The 20,777-nt window shown below is 49.2% G+C and overlaps 1 protein-coding gene and 1 long non-coding RNA gene across 2 annotated transcripts; one reads left to right on the top strand and one right to left on the bottom strand.

Annotated features, from left to right (window-relative positions):
* Window positions 1-1,968: 1,968 nt before the first annotated feature.
* On the bottom strand, window positions 1,969-7,752 carry LOC309343357. The gene is made up of 3 exons (XR_014157254.1): window positions 7,613-7,752; window positions 4,225-4,429; window positions 1,969-2,941 (listed from the first exon to the last, which is right to left on the bottom strand). It is a non-coding gene; the product is annotated as an uncharacterized lncRNA (long non-coding RNA).
* Window positions 7,753-7,895: 143 nt separating this feature from the next.
* Window positions 7,896-20,498, top strand: PHGDH (phosphoglycerate dehydrogenase). The gene is made up of 12 exons (XM_081867334.1): window positions 7,896-8,054; window positions 12,216-12,367; window positions 13,723-13,788; window positions 14,431-14,485; window positions 14,598-14,696; window positions 14,877-15,009; window positions 15,718-15,866; window positions 16,690-16,842; window positions 17,385-17,517; window positions 18,831-18,958; window positions 19,377-19,599; window positions 20,270-20,498. The coding sequence occupies exons 1-12, from the start codon at window positions 7,914-7,916 to the stop codon at window positions 20,416-20,418; spliced, it is 1,581 nt and encodes a 526-aa protein (XP_081723460.1). The 5' UTR covers window positions 7,896-7,913; the 3' UTR covers window positions 20,419-20,498.
* The last annotated feature ends 279 nt before the right edge of the window (window positions 20,499-20,777 follow it).

The following is a 20,777-nucleotide window of genomic DNA, read 5'->3' as shown; positions in this document are numbered from 1 at the left end:
ATTAATTGATATCTCAACTTTATGTATAGAGTACAGTCAATGAGGCTTACAACATATAAGATACAAACACAGTAATGCATTAAAAAACCATCAGAAGGAATGATTATGGATGGACTCTATGGGGCTGCCTTTGAGTCTTCTGCTAGTGCAGAATGACACAGGCTAGCAAAGTTTTCCCAACAATTGAAATCAGGAGGGGGGATAAAAATCCTGGGGGTGAGTACTGAGGAGTGAGAGGGTAGGCTCTGGATTGGGAGAGAGCCTTCAGCAGAGAGGCCCCCCCCCGGCTCTGCTCCTTTGTGGGTAACGGTGGGCCTGCGCTCCAGAGGTGGGCATCCAAAACACCTCCCCTAGCACCCTTTCTCCAGCAATCCTTTTTGGCCCGGAAACTTTTAAAACATATTTTTAAGACAAGGATCAATATAGTTTGAGATTTTCTTTAACCTGCAGTTGTACAGAAAAACAACCCCCCCCCCCATCCTAGTGCAGCACTGGGGCACTGAAAAAACCCAAATGGGAGGTGGAAACCATGGATATTTTCAGGAGTGCCATGGCCCTCAGAAGTGGTGAGAAGCTCAAAGATTTCAGAAGCTACTCGATGTTCTGCCTGATCACCCCATGAGGCTCAGCTGCATGAGGAGTCTGCTAGAGTTCAGAAGAGAACGTTTTTATGAGAAAACCAGCCAAGCTACTGCATAACCTACTTAGTTAACATTAATGGCTTCTCTATGACAGAGAGTGAGTGACAGATGTTCTTCAACAGCCCTGTACTCCCTCACCTATACTGCAGCCTCCACTGATTTCATTGGGGAGACGGCATGGGAACCTGCCTGTGGCAGAATAACCCACTGGGTAAATTGGCAGGAAACTGGACCCCTGGCCTGTGTGTGTGTGTGTGTGTGTGTGAAGAACTGAAGCCAGATGAAAACATGCTTGTTTGAGGCTGAGCTTTGTCCCACTGTCTGTTTGCAGTTACCTTGGACTTTCTCCTGACTCTGTCGTCATCACGTTCATCTGGAGCAGCTGCCAATGTTTGCAGAGCAGCAGTGGTCCTTTCCCTGAGGAACAGAACATACCAGATTGCCCTTACACAGCATTTCTAAAAAGGCGGAAAGCCCTCACTTTCCCAGGGCCTGCACTGGCAGTTACTTCTCTTTAGGCTGAATGCTTTGAAACTCAGTGAGCAGCACTGCTACTCCTGCCCATGCAAAATGTCGTTCCTTGTTTATATGCTTTGCATCTGCTGCAATGCTCTCAATACCTCTGGGTCTTATTGTACCAGTCTTTCATCTCCCTTCCTCTGAGAATCTGGCAGAACTCGGGCTCTGCAGCTGCAGCACAATGAGCCCACAACTGATGGGGGGGGGTCACGTTCTAGGGATCATACCTAAAGTCAAAACTGCATATACAGTAGTCAAAACACACACTGGGCTCAAGGGCACGTAGGCAGGCCAAAGTCTTTTCCCCCTGGATGCTTGTTCTCTGTTTAATTCTTTTGCTAGGCATGTAAAACTGAATGTGCACAAGTTAGATGTGCCTAAGCTTATTGTATTCAACTGACGTGCCCCCATAACCAGTCAGGTGACACTTTCACAGGACTTCATTCTTCGGTTCAGCTCCCAACATGGTACATGCTGTCGTCCACCAGCAAATCTATCACAGAAAATAGAACAGGAGTCTCTATGGGAAAGAATAAATGGGTCCAAGTCTGAGATCAAAAGGAAGCCCTGCGGCATTGAGCTTTGGTGAAACAGCAGCAAGAAGAGACAAGCCAAGAGCTTCCCTGCAGCAGGAAATCCCCACTTACTGACTCTTGCTGTCCCCCCAACATCTCCAATATTGCAGGAGACTCTTGAGCTGAAATCCCCATCTATCCTGTCATTTCTTATGAAATACTGCATTTTGATGTGTTTCCCGCAAACCAACTTCAATCTGAACTGAGAAAAAGAATGAGCTGGCTGTGTTTTAAGTCAGCAATGTGTACACAGACGTGGAGCCTTGGAAAAAGAAAAAACAGTAAGAGGCTCAGGACTGATTTGAATCCCTTTCTCTGCCCCTCAGGAACATGATGAGACCCCTGGGCACTTTATGCTGAAGCTGAAGTATCAGCTGGAGAGACAAGGAGAGATGAATTCTCTTGATGGAAGCTGGGCAAACATATATGCTCGACTCAAAGCATTACACAGTCACCATTTGTTTTATTACAGATCTCGCACAATTGTACAAAAAGATTTTTTAAATTCCTTTTATAGAAGACTGCATGAATCAACATGGCTTTCTCAAAACCTATAGTAAATACCTGTGTATTACTTATAATAGATAAGCTGCCATCCTGTAAGCTAGAAAGATAAGGCTGCCTATTGCCCGGTCTGCTAACTATCAACACCTATCAGCAATGCTTTTCCTTGTGCAGCCTTTGAGCTGTGTCTTGCGCATGTCTTGCAGCCATCTGAACATTAATGATTTGGGTAGAAACCCGGACCTGAGTTTGAGTTCTCCATCAAGTGGGAGCCACAACAGTAAGTTTCCTTCTCCACTAAAGTCCACCAGTTCACCCACTTAGCGTGGGGGCAGCTAGCTTTTCAGGCTCAGCACCAACCGTTTCTTCCCAGGCACTTCTGCCTTAGGGACCTGGGCTCCTGGACAGGCAACACGGACTACCAGGGACTCTCTAGCCTGGGAGGCTTGTCTGGGGCCAACCCATGAGACGTGAGAAAGGGGCGATGGACAGCAGGAATCCATTGCTCGTTACTGCCTTCCTTAATTGTTTTTGGGGTGGGGATGGGGAGGCTTTTTCAGTCCAAGGGCTCTGTTCCCATCTGGGCAAACTTCCCACGGTGAGCAGGGCTGGGCAGAGACAAAAGGGGCTCCAGCAAGGACTAGAAAGGTTTCCTTTGATACAGGCAGCCAGTTGCTCCACACACATTTCTTTCTTTCCTCCCTGCAGGAAGCAAGAGGCCATGTCAGGGTACCAGGACCCCTTCTACCCCACCCCCCAAAACACTCCAGGGGTGTGGCCTGCGAAGAGGTCCAAGGGCCACACAGAGAGACCTGATGGGCCACATTTGGCCCTCACACCGCAGGTTCCCTTCCCTGGGTATGCAGGGCAGCGTGGGACTTTCTCTGTTTTAAGCAGTCTCTCCCTGCCAGCTTTTGGGCAAGACTAAAATGGCCTCAGGAGAATTATTCGTGTCTCTCTATAGGATTAACTTCCAGAGCAGAAACTCAAGCTTGGAGATATTGAAATTGACCTTGATCTTAGGGATTGATCATGATGAGGTGATTAACCGCTGTGACTGAAAGGTTATGCAACATTTCTTATCAAAGGCTAAACGATTGGCTTTGTGCAATGAGGTGGCCCTCCAATGACACTTGGCTCCCTTTTTATTTCTACTGAGCATAAACCAGATATGAGCTCATATCAAAGATGGCTTTTGCATGTTATTGTAGAAGCACACATTTAATATTCCAGCATTTGCCTGCTTCTACCCTATACTGTGTGAGGCAGCTATAAATTTATAGGGAAGCTTTTAATATTTGATGAATTATTGTGCTTTAATATTTTGTTGGAAGCCGCCCAGAGTGGATGGGGTATATATTATTATTATTGTTGTTGTTGTTGTTAATTTTGGGGCAACTGGACCACATGGGCAGAGTAAGGACAAGTCAAGGCTGCAAGGAGGAGACAAGTCCTGATTTCTCTTGCTTCTTCTACCACTCCCTAAATAGCAAGGCCTACAATCTTCTAATCTAAAGGGTAATTCTGCGAGTCATGAACACTTCTGAGCATGCCGTGGAAGCCTGCGCTGAGGAGGCAGGAGTAACCATGACATCTTGTTGCAATTTTGCAAATCACAACAGTAAAAAATAAAAATGGGTGTGGAAAGGACGGGGGTCGGGGTGACAAAGAGGGCTTTGAAGGATGGCCACTATGTGCAGCTGGAAAATGGGGTGGTGGGGTGGGAGTGGGAAACGGGGGTCCTGGAACTGCGGGAGGGGGAGACTGCCTGCTTTCCCCCAAGCCCTGGAGCGACGGTGACAAGCATCAAAAATGAGACATCTAGCCTGCAGGCAGGACAGAGCAGAAGCGGCTGCAGTATTAGCTTCTGCCATGAGTTGCGAAGAGAATCCGACAACTTTTCCTGGGTCCCAGATTAAGGCAAAGTATAATTTGCTTGGATAAGGGACTTATCAATCAGGCATTTTAAATTGAGTGCACCTTACCAAGCTCAGTTTGTACCATATATTTAAGTAGGAATTCTCTGCCCGTCTTGCAGCCCAAGTGACCAAGTTGGTTGCACATCAGAGATGAGTTCAGCATTTCTAAGCAGAACACCAAGGAAGCGGCAACCAATTATGGCACGCGCCCTCCAGGTGTTGCAGGACTCCAACTCCCATCATTCCCGACCGTTGGCCAAGCTGCCCGGAGCTGATGGGAGCATCCGGAGAGACCCCTCGGGGGTCAAGGCCTGCGGGGAGTCCCCCGAAGTCACAGCCGATTCTGAGAGAAATTAAACTTTATCAAGCACAATATTCCAAATTGATAAACCAGGAAATAGAGTGGAAAGTTAAACTAATGAAACAAAGAACATTTGAATCGGCGAACAAATGTGGGAAACTGCTAGCATGGCAGTTGAAGAAGAGACAAAAAATGAACACAGTTACAAATTTAGAGATTGAAGGAAGAAACATACAGAACCCTATGGAGATTAGAAAGTGTTTCCAGAGATATTTCAAACAATTATATACTCAAGGGCCGCAAGATGAGGCTGAGATAGAACAATTTTTGATAAAGAATGGATTACCAAAATTGTCACAAGAAAACAGATCAATCCTGAATTGTAAAATAACATGACAAGAGATTGAACAAGCCATTCAGAACATGCAATTGGGCAAATCTCCAGGGCCAGATGGGCTTACCTCCAAGTATTATAAGACATTGAAAGACTATTTGACACAACCACTGATGGAGGTAGGCAACGAAATTTTGGAAGGGAAGAAGGCGCCGGAATCGTGGAAAGAGGCCTTCATCACATTGATACCCAAATTGGAAACGGAAAAGACACAACTTAAGAATTACCGTCCCATCTCCCTCTTAAATGTGGATTACAAAATATTTGCAGCTATTTTAGCAAGTAGATTAAAAAAAGTTCTAAATGAAGTAATTCATAAGGACCAGGCAGGCTTTCTCCCAGGCAGACATTTGTTTGCTAATACAAGGAACATTATCAATATTTTGGAACTTCTGCAAACAAATATCAATACAAAAGCTGTGTTAATTTTTATAGATGCGGAGAAGGCCTTTGACAATATTTCCTGGAAATTCATGAAGAAAAACTTGGATGGGATGGGAGTGGGACGGGGATTCAAAAATGGGATAGATGCAATCTATTCAGAACAAAAGGCTAAATTGATAGTTAACAATGTGGTTACAGAAGACTTTAAAACTGAAAAAGGAACACGACAAGGCTGCCTTATTTCCCCATTGTTATTTATCTCGGTCCTGGAGGTGCTCTTGAATATGATTAGAGGAGACCGGTTGGTTGAAGGAATTCAGGTCGGAGCGAAACAATACAAACTTAAAGCTTTTGCAGATGACCTAGTTTTGACTTTACAGGAGCCAGAATCTAGTACGAAAAGAGTATTACAATTGATTCAAGAGTTTGGTCGGGTGGCGGGATTTAAATTAAATAAGCAAAAAACTAAGGTATTGGAAAAAAACTTGACAGTTACAGAGTCAGAAAGGTTTCAGAAAGAGACACAGTTAAATGTGGTTAAAAAAGTAAAATACCTAGGGGTAAATATAACAGCAAAAAATTTGAGTCTATTTAAGGACAACTATGAGAAATGTTGGTTAGAAATTAAGAGAGACTTAGAAAGTTGGACAAGATTGAAACTTTCCTTGTTAGGCCGAATCGCCGCTATAAAGATGAATGTATTGCCAAAAATGCTGTTTTTGTTTCAAACTTTGCAGATTGTGGACAAAACAGAGTGCTTTCGGAAGTGGCAAAGAGATATTTCCAAATTTGTCTGGCAGGGCAAAAAGCCCAGAATTAAGTTTAAGATACTAACTGATGCGAAAGAAAGAGGGGGCTTTGCCCTGCCAGACTTAAGGTTGTACTATGAATCAGCAGCTTTCTGCTGGTTAAAAGATTGGCTGCTTCTCGAAAACACTGATGTATTAGATTTGGAAGGTTTTAATAATGCTTTTGGTTGGCATGCATATTTATGGTATGACAAGGTCAGGATTAATAAGACTTTCAAGAACCATATTGTCAGAAAAGCAGTGTTTAATGTCTGGACAAAATACAAAGACTTATTGGAAAACAAAACTCCAAGGTGGCTTTCACCATTGGAAGCTAAGGCCCGGGAAAGACTCAATATGGAGGCCAAATGGCCAAAGTATTGGGAAATATTAGAAAAAGATGGAGATAACTGGAAATTGCAGAGTCAGGAGAAAATGAAAGACAAAGTGTGAGATTGGTTACACTACGCTCAGATTAAAGAAGTTTTTAAACTTGACAAAAAGTTAGGATTCCAGGTGGAAAAATCGAAGCTAGAAACGGAATTGTTAGAGCCTAAGACTACGGTACTTTCAAAAATGTATAACTTGCTGTTAAAATGGAATACACAAGATGAAACGGTCAAACCGGCTATGATAAAGTGGGCACAGGACATTGGATATAACATCATGTTTGAGGACTGGGAGAGGTTGTGGACTACTGGGTTGAATTTCACTGCATGTAATGCTTTGAAAGAAAATGTTATGAAAATGATATATAGATGGTATATGACCCCAGTCAAACTTGCAAAAATATACCACTTGTCTGATAACAAATGTTGGAAATGTAAAGAAAATGAAGGAACATTCTTTCACCTCTGGTGGACTTGCCCTAGAGTGAAGGCTTTCTGGGAAATGATATATAATGAGCTGAAAAAGATATTCAAGTATACCTTTCCTAAGAAACCAGAGGCCTTCCTTCTGGGTATTGTCGGCCAGAAGGTGCTAAAGAAGGACCGAACATTTTTTATGTACGCAACAACAGCAGCAAGGATACTTGTCGCTAAGCATTGGAAAACCCAAGATTTACCCACACTGGAAGAGTGGCAGATGCAGCTGATAGACTATATGGAACTGGCTGAGATGACTGGCAGAATCCGAGACCTGGGAGAAGAGACGGTGGAAGAAGATTGGAAGAAATTCAAGATTTATCTACAAAAATATTGTAAATTGTATGAATGTTAAGAAGGATGCTAGAGTACAAACAACTTGGCACCATTAAGCTAGATGAAGTGAAATATGAAGATAAGCTAAATTTAAGAAAAGATAAATTTTTGGAAATTTTAGGTTATATTTAAATTTTTAAGATTTGAATAAAGGATATTTAAAATTAGAGACATAACATTGGAAAATTAGATAATAAGAGTAGAAACAAGGGGATAAATTTGCTGGATAAAATTTTATAGTCAGGAACGCAGGAGCGGGAGATGTGAGGGAGTCCAAAGAAGTTAAGGAAATTATGTTAAGAGATGTGTTATATTGTATTGTTTATTGGTATTGTAATTAAAAATAAAAACTGTTAATAAATATTTATATATATATATAAAAGGCCTGCGGGGAGTCCCGACGTGGCGCGCGGATGGCAGGGAGCCCGGCATGTCCGCTGCAGGAAGCTGCGCTTTGTGCAACCCCCGCGGCTCCTGCTGCGCGATTTGAGGGATTTCTCCGTTGATCCGGCAGGCAGTAGCCGGAGCGACGACCAAGAGGGAGGGGCCGGGGGGGGCGCGGCGGGGCGGGGCGGGCCGGCCTGCTCCAATGGGGCGGCGGCGGCGGCGGCGGCGAGAGGCGTCTTTAGGGCGCGCGGCGGAGCCTCGCCTTCTCCGGCGGCGGCGGCGGCGGGGGCGAGCGGACCATGGCGTCGGGCGGCGCGCTGCGGAAGGTGCTGCTCAGCGACAGCCTGGACCCGTCGTGCCCGCGGCTGCTGCGCGAGGCCGGCGTCGGCGTGGCCGAGAAGCCCGGGCTCAGCCCCGAGGAGCTGCTGGCCGAGATCCGGGTGAGCCCCGCCAGAGGCGAGCGCGGCGCCCTTGCCGCTGGCCCCCCCCCCCCGCGCCGGGGCAGGGGCGCCTTGGTCCCGCTCCCGCAGGGCGCGCGGCGGGGGGAGGTCCGAGGGCGGCCCCGGGAAGCCGAGCCCCCAGGCCCCGAGCAGCCCGGAGCAAGGCAGGGCGCCTGCTCGGAGGAAAGAAGGGCGACAAGGGGTTGGGAAAGAAGTTTATCACGTTAGCATCTCAGGGTTGCCCCTCCTTTTGCGGGACACGTCCTCCTTTTCATGGGTATGTAAAAGGAGAATCCTCCTAGTGATCCATAGTTAAAAGCAGAAGTAGGCAAATGTGTCCTCTTTTTTGCTCTTCAAAATATGGCAAACCTGTATTGGAAGAAAGCAAGGTTCTGCAGTGACCCACATGCCGTCAAGGCACTTTGATAACTCTGAAAATGGTTGGGTTTTTTTAGTTCCTCTTCCAAGCCTGAGACAGGCAGCACCGGGCCCTAAGAATGTCTTGCTCCTTCATTAGCTGGGCAAGGCAGAACAAGCGCTGGCAACCCCAGGAAATGGAAGAGTTGGCATTGATCCATCTCTTCTTCAACATTCCTGGTGTCGCCTGCTTTCCTCCTGGCTGAGCTACTCACGCACTTGCTACAACTCTCCAGTCCGGTATAGCTTAGACTCGGCACCAGCTCACTCAGACACGGGAGAAGAGACCTTTAGAATGGGGAAAGCGATGGAAAGAGGAGAAAACTTCAATAGGGAACGGGACAAATACAGACTACACTTAAAAGAGCTCTTTGGCAAGCTTTTAGTAACTCTTGCAACATTACAAAGACTTTGGATATTTTGGAGGACCATAATGTGGAAAAAGTATAATGTGCAGTTGATTTAGATATACAGTGGTGCCTCAGGTTACATACGCTTCAGGTTACAGACTCCGCTAACCCAGAAATAGTACCTCGGGTTAAGAACTTTGCTTCAGGATGAGAACAGAAATCGTGCTCTGGCAGCGTGGCAGCAGCAGGAGGCCCCATTAGCTAAAGTGGTGCTTCAGGTTGAGAACAGTTTCAGGTTAAGAACGGACCTCCAGAACGAATTAAGTTCTTAACGCGAGGTACCACTGTACAGTCATACCTCATGTTGTGTCCAGGTTACGTGTTTTCGTGTTGCGTCCCACGACAACCCGTAAGTACAGAAATGGGTTACTTCCAGGTTTTGCTGCTCGCACATGCACAGAAGTGCTAAATGGTGCCGTGTGTGTGCGCAGATGGTGGTGCTTCGGCTTGCGTCAGTTCCATGTTATGGGCAGGCCTCCAGAACGGATCCCATCCATAACACGAGGTTCAACTGTATAAAGGATCCATGGAGGGGAGGAGGGGAGTCCTAAGATTTGGAAGAATCTTGTTTTATTTTAAAATTTAAATGTGGTAAATGTGAGTTTATTTTGTAAAATCAATAAAAATTATTTCAAAAAAAGAAAAGAAAAAGCAGAGACATTTTGATATCAAACAGTTAAAACTTGGTGTGTGAAGTTTTTGACATCATGGATAAAATACAAAACAACTCTAAAGTAAAAATTGTAATTGTTCGGGTAGTTTATCCAAGCACATGCACACAACTCTTCAGACATGCTGAAATTAGGATGCTTGCATTTTTCATTGCCTTCATTTTCTTTTCCTATTTTGAAACCAGATCTCAACCAATTTAGAGCAAGTGAAAGTATGCAGGGGGGGACTCATTCAGGAAGCCCCCTTCCTTGGGGAGCTCACCTTCATTTCCGTGGGACTGGAGGAGAACATCACATAGGGTTGCACCCCTTGTTCCTTATATTTCTCTGTTGCCCTACCACAGATGTTAGGGAAGGGCAAAAGTGTTTTCAGGTTGATCGCTTCTCTGCCTTTTCCACTTTCATGGTCCTTAGCTTTATTTATAGACAAGCTCCCATTCCCATTTCTCACAGGGAGGGGCTTTGTGGGAGAACCACTGGAAAATATTCCACCATGGAAAACTGCTGTTTTGTTAAAATGTGGTTGGCTGGGGCTAAAGAAATGCTGCCTCTCCCAGTTTTTTGTGCTTGTTTAGAACAGCCAAATGTGCAGAATATCTGCTTGGTTTAGCCTCAGTTCTTGTGGAACGGGAATGAAACTTGCCTCCACCTGTCTGATTTTACAGCACACCTCAGAATTTGAAAGACTAATAGCAGAGAATTTGATTAACTTTCCTCTTGATGTGTCAGCGTTCAGCACTCTCTGCCTTGAACCACATTGGCTGAAAACACCTTCCTCATCCCTATTCCAGCTTTTTCTGGTGAGAAGGGTGACAATGTTCTTTTTTGCAACATACCGTATTTTTTGCCCCCTAGGACGCACCGTCCCATAGGACGCACCAAGTTTTTTTTGGGGGGGGAAATAAAGAAAAAAAAAATTTTCTCCCCCAGGCGCTTGTGGGGCTGGCAGCGGAGAGAAGCGCTCTTCTCCCCGCTGCCCGCCTGCAGACCAGGTCCGGGGACAGCGGGAAGACGCACTGCGCCTCCCAGCTGTCCCTGGAGCTTGCGGGGCAGGCAGCGGGGAGAGGCGCCCGCCTGCAGGCCAGGTCCGGGGACAGGGGGAAGACGCACTGCGCCTCCCAGCTGTCCCCGGAGCTTGCGGGGCAGGCAGCGGGGAGAAGCGCTCTTCTCCCCGCCGCCCGCCTGCAGACCAGGTCCGGGGACAGTGGGAAGACGCGCTGCGCCTCCCCGCTGTCCCCGGAGCTTGCGGGGCAGGCAGCGGGGAGAAGCGCTCTTCTCCCCGCCGTCAGCCTCCAAACCACATTGGGAGACAGCGGGATGGCAGCGTTTCGCCTCCCCGCTGTCCCCTGACCTTGTGGGGCTGGCGCTGCGGCTCTCCTGAAGCCTGGAGAGCGAGAGGGGTCAGTGCACACTTACCCCTCTCGCTCTCCAGGCTTCAGCGAAAGCCTGCATTCGCCCCATAGGACGCACACACATTTCCCCTTCATTTTTGGAGGGGAAAAAGTGTGTCCTATAGGGCGAAAAATACGGTAAATTGCAAAAGCCAAACAACAGTACATGTGTGTGTCTGTGCACACTGTCTATACTCCATGCCACTGAAAGCCATCCCAGCTGAATGGCGAGATTCTGCCCTTGTGGTATGGGCAGCCTTATGTGGCACTATTGTGTCCATCCTTTGTGGCTGAAAGTAGCTCCCAGATGGTCTTGTGAGTGAACTTGACGATCTGTCAAGGGGCCCAAGGGAGGAGGCTTTTTCCTTGGGTTCAGAGGGTTAAAGCCTCTCAAAATCAAAGCCAGCACCCTGAATTGTTTGAGCCAGGTTGAGGGCACAGACCCTGGTTCAATGGACTCTTGGCTGAGCCCTGTGGATAGGCAGCCAGTTGCTGAAGTATCTGGGCAGCCATCAGAGGCCAGCCATCCCATGCAGCCTGCGTGACAGTCATTGCAGTGCACCTGGAATTTGCCTTTTGGGTTTCTCTGGCCATATTTTGGCTGCACTTTTGACTTTCTGCCTTAGCTTGGCTGCATTTGGGGACAGATGCTGGGGTACCCGCTTGGCATGGAGCCCTCAAAGCCAGGCCTCACCTGCTCATGGTAGAACAGCTTCTTCCCCCAAGTCTACTGCAGGAGAGAGATCCCAGAACTGGAAGCAGATGGCCTGCTACTGTTACCTAAAGGTGGGACTTCTTTGGGAGATTTTTGCTGACTCTTTGCTCATAGCACAACCCTGGTCACACTTCTGTGCATCTCTTCCCATTCTCTCTCTCACAAGGGGCTGTGTGGCTGGAGACTGAGCTGAGGAACTGCTGGCATATTATATCCACAGATGTACCTATCAAGAGCCATTATTTACCTCAGTTCTGCACCTAGCGTGGTCTAATCCTGCCTCCCTTGGCCTTCAGACATTTCAGAGTCAAACCCCCAGATAATAGTCCCACCCTAGTAGCTACGTTTGCATAAATTAAAGCATGGCATTCAAATTTCTGAATTTGCATACCGTAATACGTCATTCATGCACCTTAGAGAATTTGGCTATTGGTGCAAAATATTTGTTGCCTTGGCCAATGGTTTCAATTTTTTAAGCCCTGTTCCTCCGCCAGCCTCTCTGCTGGCTTCCGGTTCTCTAGGCAGCCCTTTGCTCACTCCTGCTGTGATTTCTTTAGGACTGCGATGGGCTCATTGTGCGATCTGCCACCAAAGTGACTGCAGAGGTCATCAATGCTGCTGAGAAGCTGCAGGTCATTGGTAGAGCCGGGACTGGCGTGGACAATGTGGATGTTGATGCCGCTACGAGGAAAGGAATCCTGGTCATGAAGTAAGCCGCTTCTCACATGGGCGCAGGGGGTGTCACAAGATCAGAGGAAGCCTGGCAGGAAGGGTGTCCAAAGAAGGTGGAGGCCAACCACCTATTAGTTCAAGACCCCCCCAAGGTATCCCCCCCACATAGTCACACACGCACAACGTAGTTCATAGAATCGTAAATTTGTAGGGCTCGAAGGTCATCTAGTCCAACTCTCTGCCATGCGGGAATCTCACGAAGCAGCCTGTGACACTCCAAGGAAGGGGAGTCCACCGCCTCCTGAGGGAGTCTGTTCCACTGTTGAACTAATAATAATAATAATAATAATAATAATAATAATAATAATAATACTTATACCTCACCCCTATGACTGGGTTGCCCCAGCTAGTCTAGATAGCTTCTTCCATCATCATAAAAAACACAGTGAAACGTCAAACATTAAAAACTTCCCAATACAGGGCTGCTTTCAGATGCCTTCGGAAAGTCATATAATTTTTCATCTCTGACATCTGATAGAAGGGTGCTCCACAGAGCAGGCACCACTGCCAAGGAGTACCAGAAAACAAGCTTTTTTAATCTTCCATGTGACAGCCCTTTAGATATTTGGAGATGACTATCCTGTGTCCTCTTAGTCTCCTCCAGGCTAAACAGACCCACCTCCCTCAAGCGTTCCTCATATGGCTTGGTTTCCAGTCCCTTGATCATCTTGGTTGCCCTCTTCTGCAAACATTCCAGCTTGTTTTGGAGCTGGGCTCTCTGCCAAAACATTCAGTCCCAGGGACAGGGATTTTCCCCTGTGGTTGAGCTGTGCTCCCTAGTGCCATGTAACATTGAGTGATCCTTGGCATGGCAAGGGGGTAGGGCGAGCTGTACTTGTCTCCCTTAACCACAGTTAACACTAATCATATTTCTCAGTTCAGCTATATTGGGTAATTGCAATTTACTGAAAATTAAAGCAACAGCTTCTTCCTCCTAACTGCACCACAGGAGGAGAGGGAGCAAAGTATTATTCTGCCTGTGAGGAATATTTCAGGTGATAACAATCATGCTCATTAGGGGGATTTAGATGCATTGCTAGCTTTGCCCAAATTTGTACAAGCAGAACTTGGGAGGAAAGTTGTCTCATGTGTCCACAGGTAGTGGGGGGTGTGTGCTCAGACACGGAGCTTTTGAGCACTGACCTGTGCCTTGGTGGGCAGGTGTGGGTGAGCCCTAAAGGTCTACACAAGAGGGATGCCAGGGAGTATTTGCTGTCTCTGAAGAAGCAGAGGCACAGAGTTCACAGCTCTCATTGTGGAAGAGTTGGGGGGCCTTGGAGCTTTTTGCCAGGGGCTCCACCCAACTTCCTCTGCTTTTGTTTTGCTCCTCAGCACACCGACTGGCAACAGCCTCAGTGCGGCCGAGCTGACGTGTGGCATGGTCATGAGCCTGGCAAGGTAGGTGATGGGGCTCTGGGAAGAGAACAAGGCCTTCCAGAAGCACCGGCTGCACCACACTGCATCTCTTTGGGCTTGAGAAGAACCTGTAGCTCTCCCCAACGACATGTTTCACTATCTGTGTAGACATACTCCACAGAACTAGGGCAGCCCCCTTCTTGTCACAGAAAAGCAGCTTTGGAGGGGTGCCTCACCCTTCCCTACTGTTATTTTTCTGCTGAAACCCATCTCTTCAAGCTACACGTTCCCATGCAGAAAAGGGCCCTCGCATACACATCTGAAACCCTGTTTGGGAAAGGGGATGTTTTTGGGAGGTGGATTCTAGAAGAATAGGGAAAGGGTGAAGCCATTCCCTGCCACTGTTCTACTCCAAATGTCCTCCTCCTGCAGTTCCCTTGCCTCATAAGAAGTAGCTGTTAGGTTTTGTTACACAAACACAAACACACTTGTGAAAATTTCCATAGCTGTGTCTCTTTTGGACACAGGCCATTCCTACCTTTGGGAGAATGAGCTTCCCCCACAGCCAAAACAATCTTAAATCTTCCGCACCCACATGTCCAAGAGAAGAAGACATGCAGATGGCTCCTCTGCTGTGGCTTGTGCCCTTGTTGGAACCTGCTAAACTGGAGTCTTTCATTTCAGGCAAATCCCACAAGCTGCAGCTTCAATGAAGGAAGGGAAATGGGATCGAAAGAAGGTAGGAGGCTGGCTTGGGGTCTCCATCTCCCGCTGCGCTGCTGGGGCGCAGGAAGGACGCTGCGCAGGCAAGGCCTGCCGTCTTCTCACGCGGAGGTGTGTTTTTGCCTTAGTTCATGGGGATGGAGCTTCAGGGGAAGACACTGGGCATTCTTGGCCTAGGCAGGATCGGACGAGAAGTGGCCGTCCGGATGCAGTCCTTTGGCATGAAGGTAAGAATGCCCTTACAGAGGGGGACCACTTGTGGTCTGGAGGAGGCACATCCTGCGGCCCTGATCCGTTGCCTTCTCAAGAGGCCCTGTGCCTCTCTTCCATGCTGGGGGTGTTGAGATGGGGTGGGGAGTCTCAGCGACCTTAAAGAGCTCTCGGTCTCTCTCCGCCTTGGCCTTCAGACCATAGGCTATGACCCCATCATCACTCCCGAGGAATCTGCTGCTTTTGGAGTTGAGCAGCTGCCTTTGGAACAAGTCTGGCCGCTCTGTGATTTCATCACCGTCCACACCCCTCTGCTGCCTTCCACCACAGGTAAGGGGTGCACCTGGGGGCTGCCAGAGGTGATCCTGCAGGGTCCTGGGCTGCTTGTGTGTCTGCAGAGTGCTCCACTGGGAAGCTGCCTGGTTCCACCACGAATGGGGCAGCAGGGCTGTGGGGGGGGGACTGAGGAGCCCCCACAACTTGCTTGGGCATGGGAAGTTGGCTGAAGCAGCAGAGGCAGCCCAGCCTTCGCACGGGGGGAGTGCAGAAGGTGGATCATGGATGTGAGGGAGGAAGGGTGCTGCCAGAAAGAAAAGTCCGTGGATCGCCTCAAGTGGGAGACATACAGCTGGTACAGAAAGGCAGCAGAGGAAAGCTGTATTGTTGCTGCCATAATAATAACAACGATGTTTGCCTGATGGCTTGTTTTTCATAATTCTGTTTCTGTTACTCATGCAGAGGAGCAAAGAGTTAATATGCAGGAAAGCGTCAGAAACTTCTCCTGGCACTCTATGCATTTTTCAAATTTTTCAGCTTTAGGATTAGAAAACTGCTTCCTCCTTTAAGAAACTGAAAGCTTGATTTCCAGGGTGGCACCCATCTACATTTGGGGGTGTGGTAATCATAGACATGCAGCCCCAAAGCCCCCCAGGGGATGGTGGGCTCGCTTTGCCACCCCCCTCCTCAGGAAAGCCAGCTGCGGCTGGAGTGGCGTGGGAGCTGTTGCCACCTGTGTTTTGACGGCTGCCTCCTTTCCAGGGCTCCTGAATGACGCCACCTTTGCTCGGTGCCGGCGTGGGGTCCAGGTGATCAATTGTGCCCGAGGAGGCATTGTGGATGAGGGTGCCCTTTTGCGGGCCCTGCAGTCTGGCCAGTGTGGGGGAGCAGCCCTAGATGTCTTCACGGAGGTGAGGTGCTTGGGCATTGGATTTCATTCCCTGGCTTTCCTTGGGGTGCCACCAGGATCTCTTTCAATGCCTCAGGCTGCACACGAGCCCTTCTTGCTTTTGTGTGGTTGTTGGAATGCCAGCATGTGGCAAGAGGGTCTCATCCAGTGCCTTGCCTTAGAGCAGACAGCCCTCCTGCTCCCCTGGCACAGATCAGCCACACCAAAGAGGCTCATGGAGGAAATGCTGCTGGTGAGGGAAGCCTTTGGAGTGAGCGCCTGAGCCTTGCCAGGACTTTGCTGAATGTGGAAGCATGAAAGGGCTCCAGGACTCCTCCCCTGGTTCCCAGAGAAGATGGCCATCTTTGCAGCCTTGGGCTTGAGGGTGTGAGAACAGAGGAGCGTGGCTGCTGGATCAGGCCTGGGGCTCATCTTGCCCAGCATCCTGTTCTCACAGGGGCCAACCATATGACTGTGGGAAGCCAGCCAGCAGAACAGGAGCGCAAGAGCCCTCTCCGCTCCCGTGGTTGCCAGCCGTTGGCCTTCAGAAGCATGGCTGCCTCGTGGCTGGTAGCCCTTGAGAGCTACTCTCCTCCAGGAATTTGCCTCGTCCTCTTCCAAAGTCCTCCCTGTTGGGGGCCACCACTGTCTCCTGTGGGAGCAATTGCCGTAGTTTAACTCTGCGCTGTGTGAAGGACCTCCTTTTGTCTGTCCTGAATCTCCCAACATTCCCCTTCCCTGGCCGTCCGCGAGAGATCAGCTTGGACAAGGAAGCCGTACAAAATGCTTTGTGGCTACAAGGCAGGCCTTAGCAACCGACTCGGCTCTTCTTCTTCCCCCTCCAGGAGCCACCCACGGACAAGGCCTTGGTAAACCACCCCAATGTCATCTGCTGCCCCCACTTGGGTGCCAGCACCAGAGAAGCTCAGAGTCGCTGTGGCAGGGAGATTGCAGTGCAAATAGTGGACTGGGCCCAGGGCAGGGCACTAGTTGGCGCCGTGAGTCCTTCTCTTCAGTTGTTCTTCTTGTTTTTCAATTTATAAAATTAATCTTAATATTGGTTTTTAGTTTAAATCTGTGGTTTATTTTGGTTTTTGTTTGTTTGTTTTGTTTTCTAAAATTTGAGCTTTTTAGCAATTTAAGATGCAAAATAGCTGTTCTGCAAAGCATGAGCATGTTGGTTTTCTCAATGCTTGTTTATAGACAGGCTTGTTAGATAAAGCAAAACATTCTGCAGTGCAACTCGGCAGACTTGCAAAGTGTCACGTGGCAGTCTGGCTCAACTTCTTTGCAAAGCAAGTGTCACGCTTTGATCCAGCAAGCTCAGCATTTGCACTCTTCAACTGCCAATATCACTGCTTAGCAAATGATAGCAACAGTAGAACTGAGCCCAGGCAAGGTCTTTGGATGGATGCCTGGGTAGGTTTGCAGGAAGGCAGAAGGAGAAGCACTGCCCTTCATTAAAAGTGTTGTCATTGGGGCTTGGATTCCAGGCAGTACAAGCAGGAGAAATGGAGCAGAGGTTTTTTCTTTCCCTCAGGTCAATGGCCAAGCTCTCCACAGTGCATATGCACCTCATACCAAACCATGGATTGCCCTGGCCAGGGCCTTGGGGAGTGTGCTGCAGGCACTGAGCCACCCAGTGAATGGAGGCGTTCAGGTTGTCACTCACGGTGAGAGGAGAGATCCAGGAGCAGCACTGGGCTGGAGATCCTGTCGGGTTTTATTTTTTAAATGCCTAAGTCTATTTACCCCTCTGCTTTTGCTCTCTCACCTCTCCTTAGCGCAGGGTTCTGTGTTCTTGTGCTTTAAAACCCCTTCTTCATTCTGTGTGAAAAACAGTTGAATTTTGCAACCCATATCAATGAGTTTTTGCCACTCATGAACCATTTACTTTTAAGGCAATTGCTGCAACCATGATGAGTGCAAGCTCGTTTTTCTATATGTAGGAACATCCAAGGTTCTCGGGGAGCTGAATCCTGTATCGGGTCCTCCTTTACGTGCTGGTGCAGAAGACACAGAGCCCTGCTTATTTAGCTACCACAAGGCTGGGGAAACCTCGCTGTGGTTGGACTCCCAACTCCACACCAACGCGGCCCACGGCCAGCACGGGTCCTGGGAGCTGTAGGCCCAGCCTCGGGGGGGGGGGGGCCTCAGGTCCGTCCCCCCCCCATGCTCTATCAGTTGTTCTGCAGCCCTCTTGAAAGCTTCTCCTTTGTCTCCTCCTCTGGCCTTTCTGCCTCCTCGCCATGCTGTTTCGTCCTCCTGCAACTTGCCTATCGCAGGCCCAGCGCTCTGCCCTGCTGCCTTGGGGGTGTGCTTGCTCTTCTCCCTCCTCCCTGCTCTTCTGCCAAGTCCACAAGGTCTTGGTGGGGAGAGGCCTGCCCCTAACTGCCTGCGTCCCCCTCTGCTCTTGCTGCTAAGGAAACATGAGCCGCTAACCGGTAGCAGTCTGTCATGGGTGGTACTAATGAACACACAGAAGAGATGAGAATGTGCTCCGTTGCTGCAGTGTTGCATTTGAGGAGAAGCAATGGGGTCTTGATGTGTTGCTGCAGCTGCAGTGAGGCTTGTGGGCTTGTTTACCAGCCCTGATGCTGTCCCTTTAACAGCAGCCTGATGGCTGAGCAAGTGAACCTTTCCCGCTGCTATTTAAGGTGCCAGTATGGGGCCTGTGTAAAGGGAAAGGGGTGGGGGGCTGTTAGCCCACCTGGCGGCTTTTATCTCGTGATTCCCACTGGAGGGGAGCTAGTGAGAGGCTTGCACACGAGGAGGCAGCAGCCCCAGTGTTGCTTTTCACAGATACCGCCAAGAAGCAAGTCAGGCCCCAGGGTCCTGCTGATTGGGGTGTCTGGTTCTGGCACAGCCCTTGATCAGATGGTCCGGTCTCTTCATTGACTCGCCTTCTGGTTGCAGGGTGAGGACAGGACAGGAAACACGCAGGACACTTTTTAAATTAATTGACCATGCCTGTCACACTCACTAGGCGCAACCTTGCAGAAGGCGGGCAGCTACCTGAGCCCTGCCGTGGCCATCGGCCTCCTTAAGGAAACTGTGCAGAAGGATGCAAACCTTGTCAATGGGCTTCTCCTGGCACAGGAATCTGGGCTGAAGGTACGTCTGGTGCCCTCCTCTGACAGGTCCCTAGGGCGGCTCCTTGGGGAGCCTCGACGTAGCAGTGGGGTCTTTGAGCCTTTCCTTTGGTCTGCTCAGGAGAGGGTGGTGTCTCCCCCCCCCCCCCCCGCCCCAGACATGGTTTTTATCTTTGCAGCTGCAAAACAGTCAGAAACTCAACTGTTGCAGCTTCCTCAGCACAGATAAGTGGCTCAGTTTCACATACTGAATTTCTGCCCATTGAGCAGATTTTACACTTGCCCTCTCAGCAGGGGCCTTGCTGTTCCCTGCCTCTCTCTCTTGCTCCATGATGGGCAAGAGCTGAGCTCGCCTCGAGTTCCCCAAAGAGGGAATCTGGAAGCAGATCTCCTCTGCAATGAACAGGCTCTGCATCTCTTTTGCCATTTGCCCCCTGCAGATCACCACAACCCACAGTAGCAGAGCCCTGGGTAGTGACGAGGCCCTGCTGCAACTTTCTGCACAAGAGTCACCCTATGTGTTAGTTGGGTCTGTGGAAGGCAGCACTCCTGTCCTGCATGAACTCAGTGGAGCCGTCTTCAAACAGCATGTTCCCCTCTCCGGCACTCTGCTGTTCTACAGAGCCAAGACCTCTGATGCCAGCCTGTTGCCAACCGTCCTTGGTAAGGAGAGCCTCCTCTTCCCTTTCAGAGCTCCCTAATCTAACAATTGGCACGGGGAAACCCTTGTCTCTTGACAGTGCATCCTTCACTCTCCGGGGCCGTGTAACAGGAGAGTGCTTTGCTGGGACGGAGTTTGTCAGGCCTGGAATTGCTCAGGGGCTGCTGTTCCAACCCTGTGCGCTCCAAAGACGAGCAGGACATGTGCCAATGCTTGAGGTTTCTAACACCCCACAGATGAGGAAGGATTGGGGTGAAAAGGAGGAGGAAGGGATCCTGGGTGGGATGAACAGGAAACGGGAAACCTCTGGGGATGGTTGGGTGAAGACACCAACAAGGAAAACCTCAAGGGTGGGGAACAGATGCAGGGAAGGGCAGGTGCAGAGAGCAGCTGTAGATAGGTAAGGGAAGAAATGTTCTCTCTTTCCCAGGGAGAGGTTTGTGCCGCCCTCAGGCTTCCTCAGGAAGATGGCCACACCTGGGCACTCCTTAAGGGGCGCAAAACTTCTCTTACCCAGCATATGGTCATGACTGTGTCCCATTATCTGCAGCCCCAATGTTTTGTTAGATCTTATTCCTCCCCCAATAGAAGCCATTTTAGCCAAACAGAGCAGTCTGATCTCACTATATTTGTCTCCTAGGATGCATGGACTCAATGTTGTTTTGTTTGCAGGACTGCTGGGGAAGGCAGAGCTGTTGTCATACCACCGTTCCAGCACTGTGGCTGGGCAGGCATGGAACGTCCTGAGTGTGTCTTCTGCCCTACAAAACCTCCAGGAGCTGAAGCGACATGTGACAGAAGCTGTTCAGGTTGCCCTTTAAGCTGTGGTTCAAAACCTGGCAGGGCCAGCAAGTTTCCTTAATTAAATGTTGCACATTCCAATAAAAAGAATTTGCAAAAACTGCTGCCCACTGCATCCTTGAGCTGCAAGAGCCGAGGGGTAACATTTTTGTTGATATCGGTCTGTCTTGAGAGACAATGGAGTGCACCTCCAGGGGTGAAGTCAAACCGCTGCATTAGCAGCCCTGAAGTGACCTCTCCAGAGCACAGGCCTGGGCAATGTGTGTGAAGGTCCTGGACTACCCAGGTGAGAAGACCCCTCTTTCGGCCTCGCTGAGGGGGTCCAAAGGAAAGCAGAGCACTGAGGCAGGCTGCAGAAGAGCTACCTCCTGTGGTTGGC

The sequence above is a fragment of the Podarcis erhardii genome, assembly GCF_964252035.2.
Source record: "Podarcis erhardii genome assembly, chromosome: 6".
Classification (NCBI taxonomy): Eukaryota; Metazoa; Chordata; class Lepidosauria; order Squamata; family Lacertidae; genus Podarcis; species Podarcis erhardii.
This window is presented reverse-complemented; position numbering and strand designations above follow the sequence as displayed.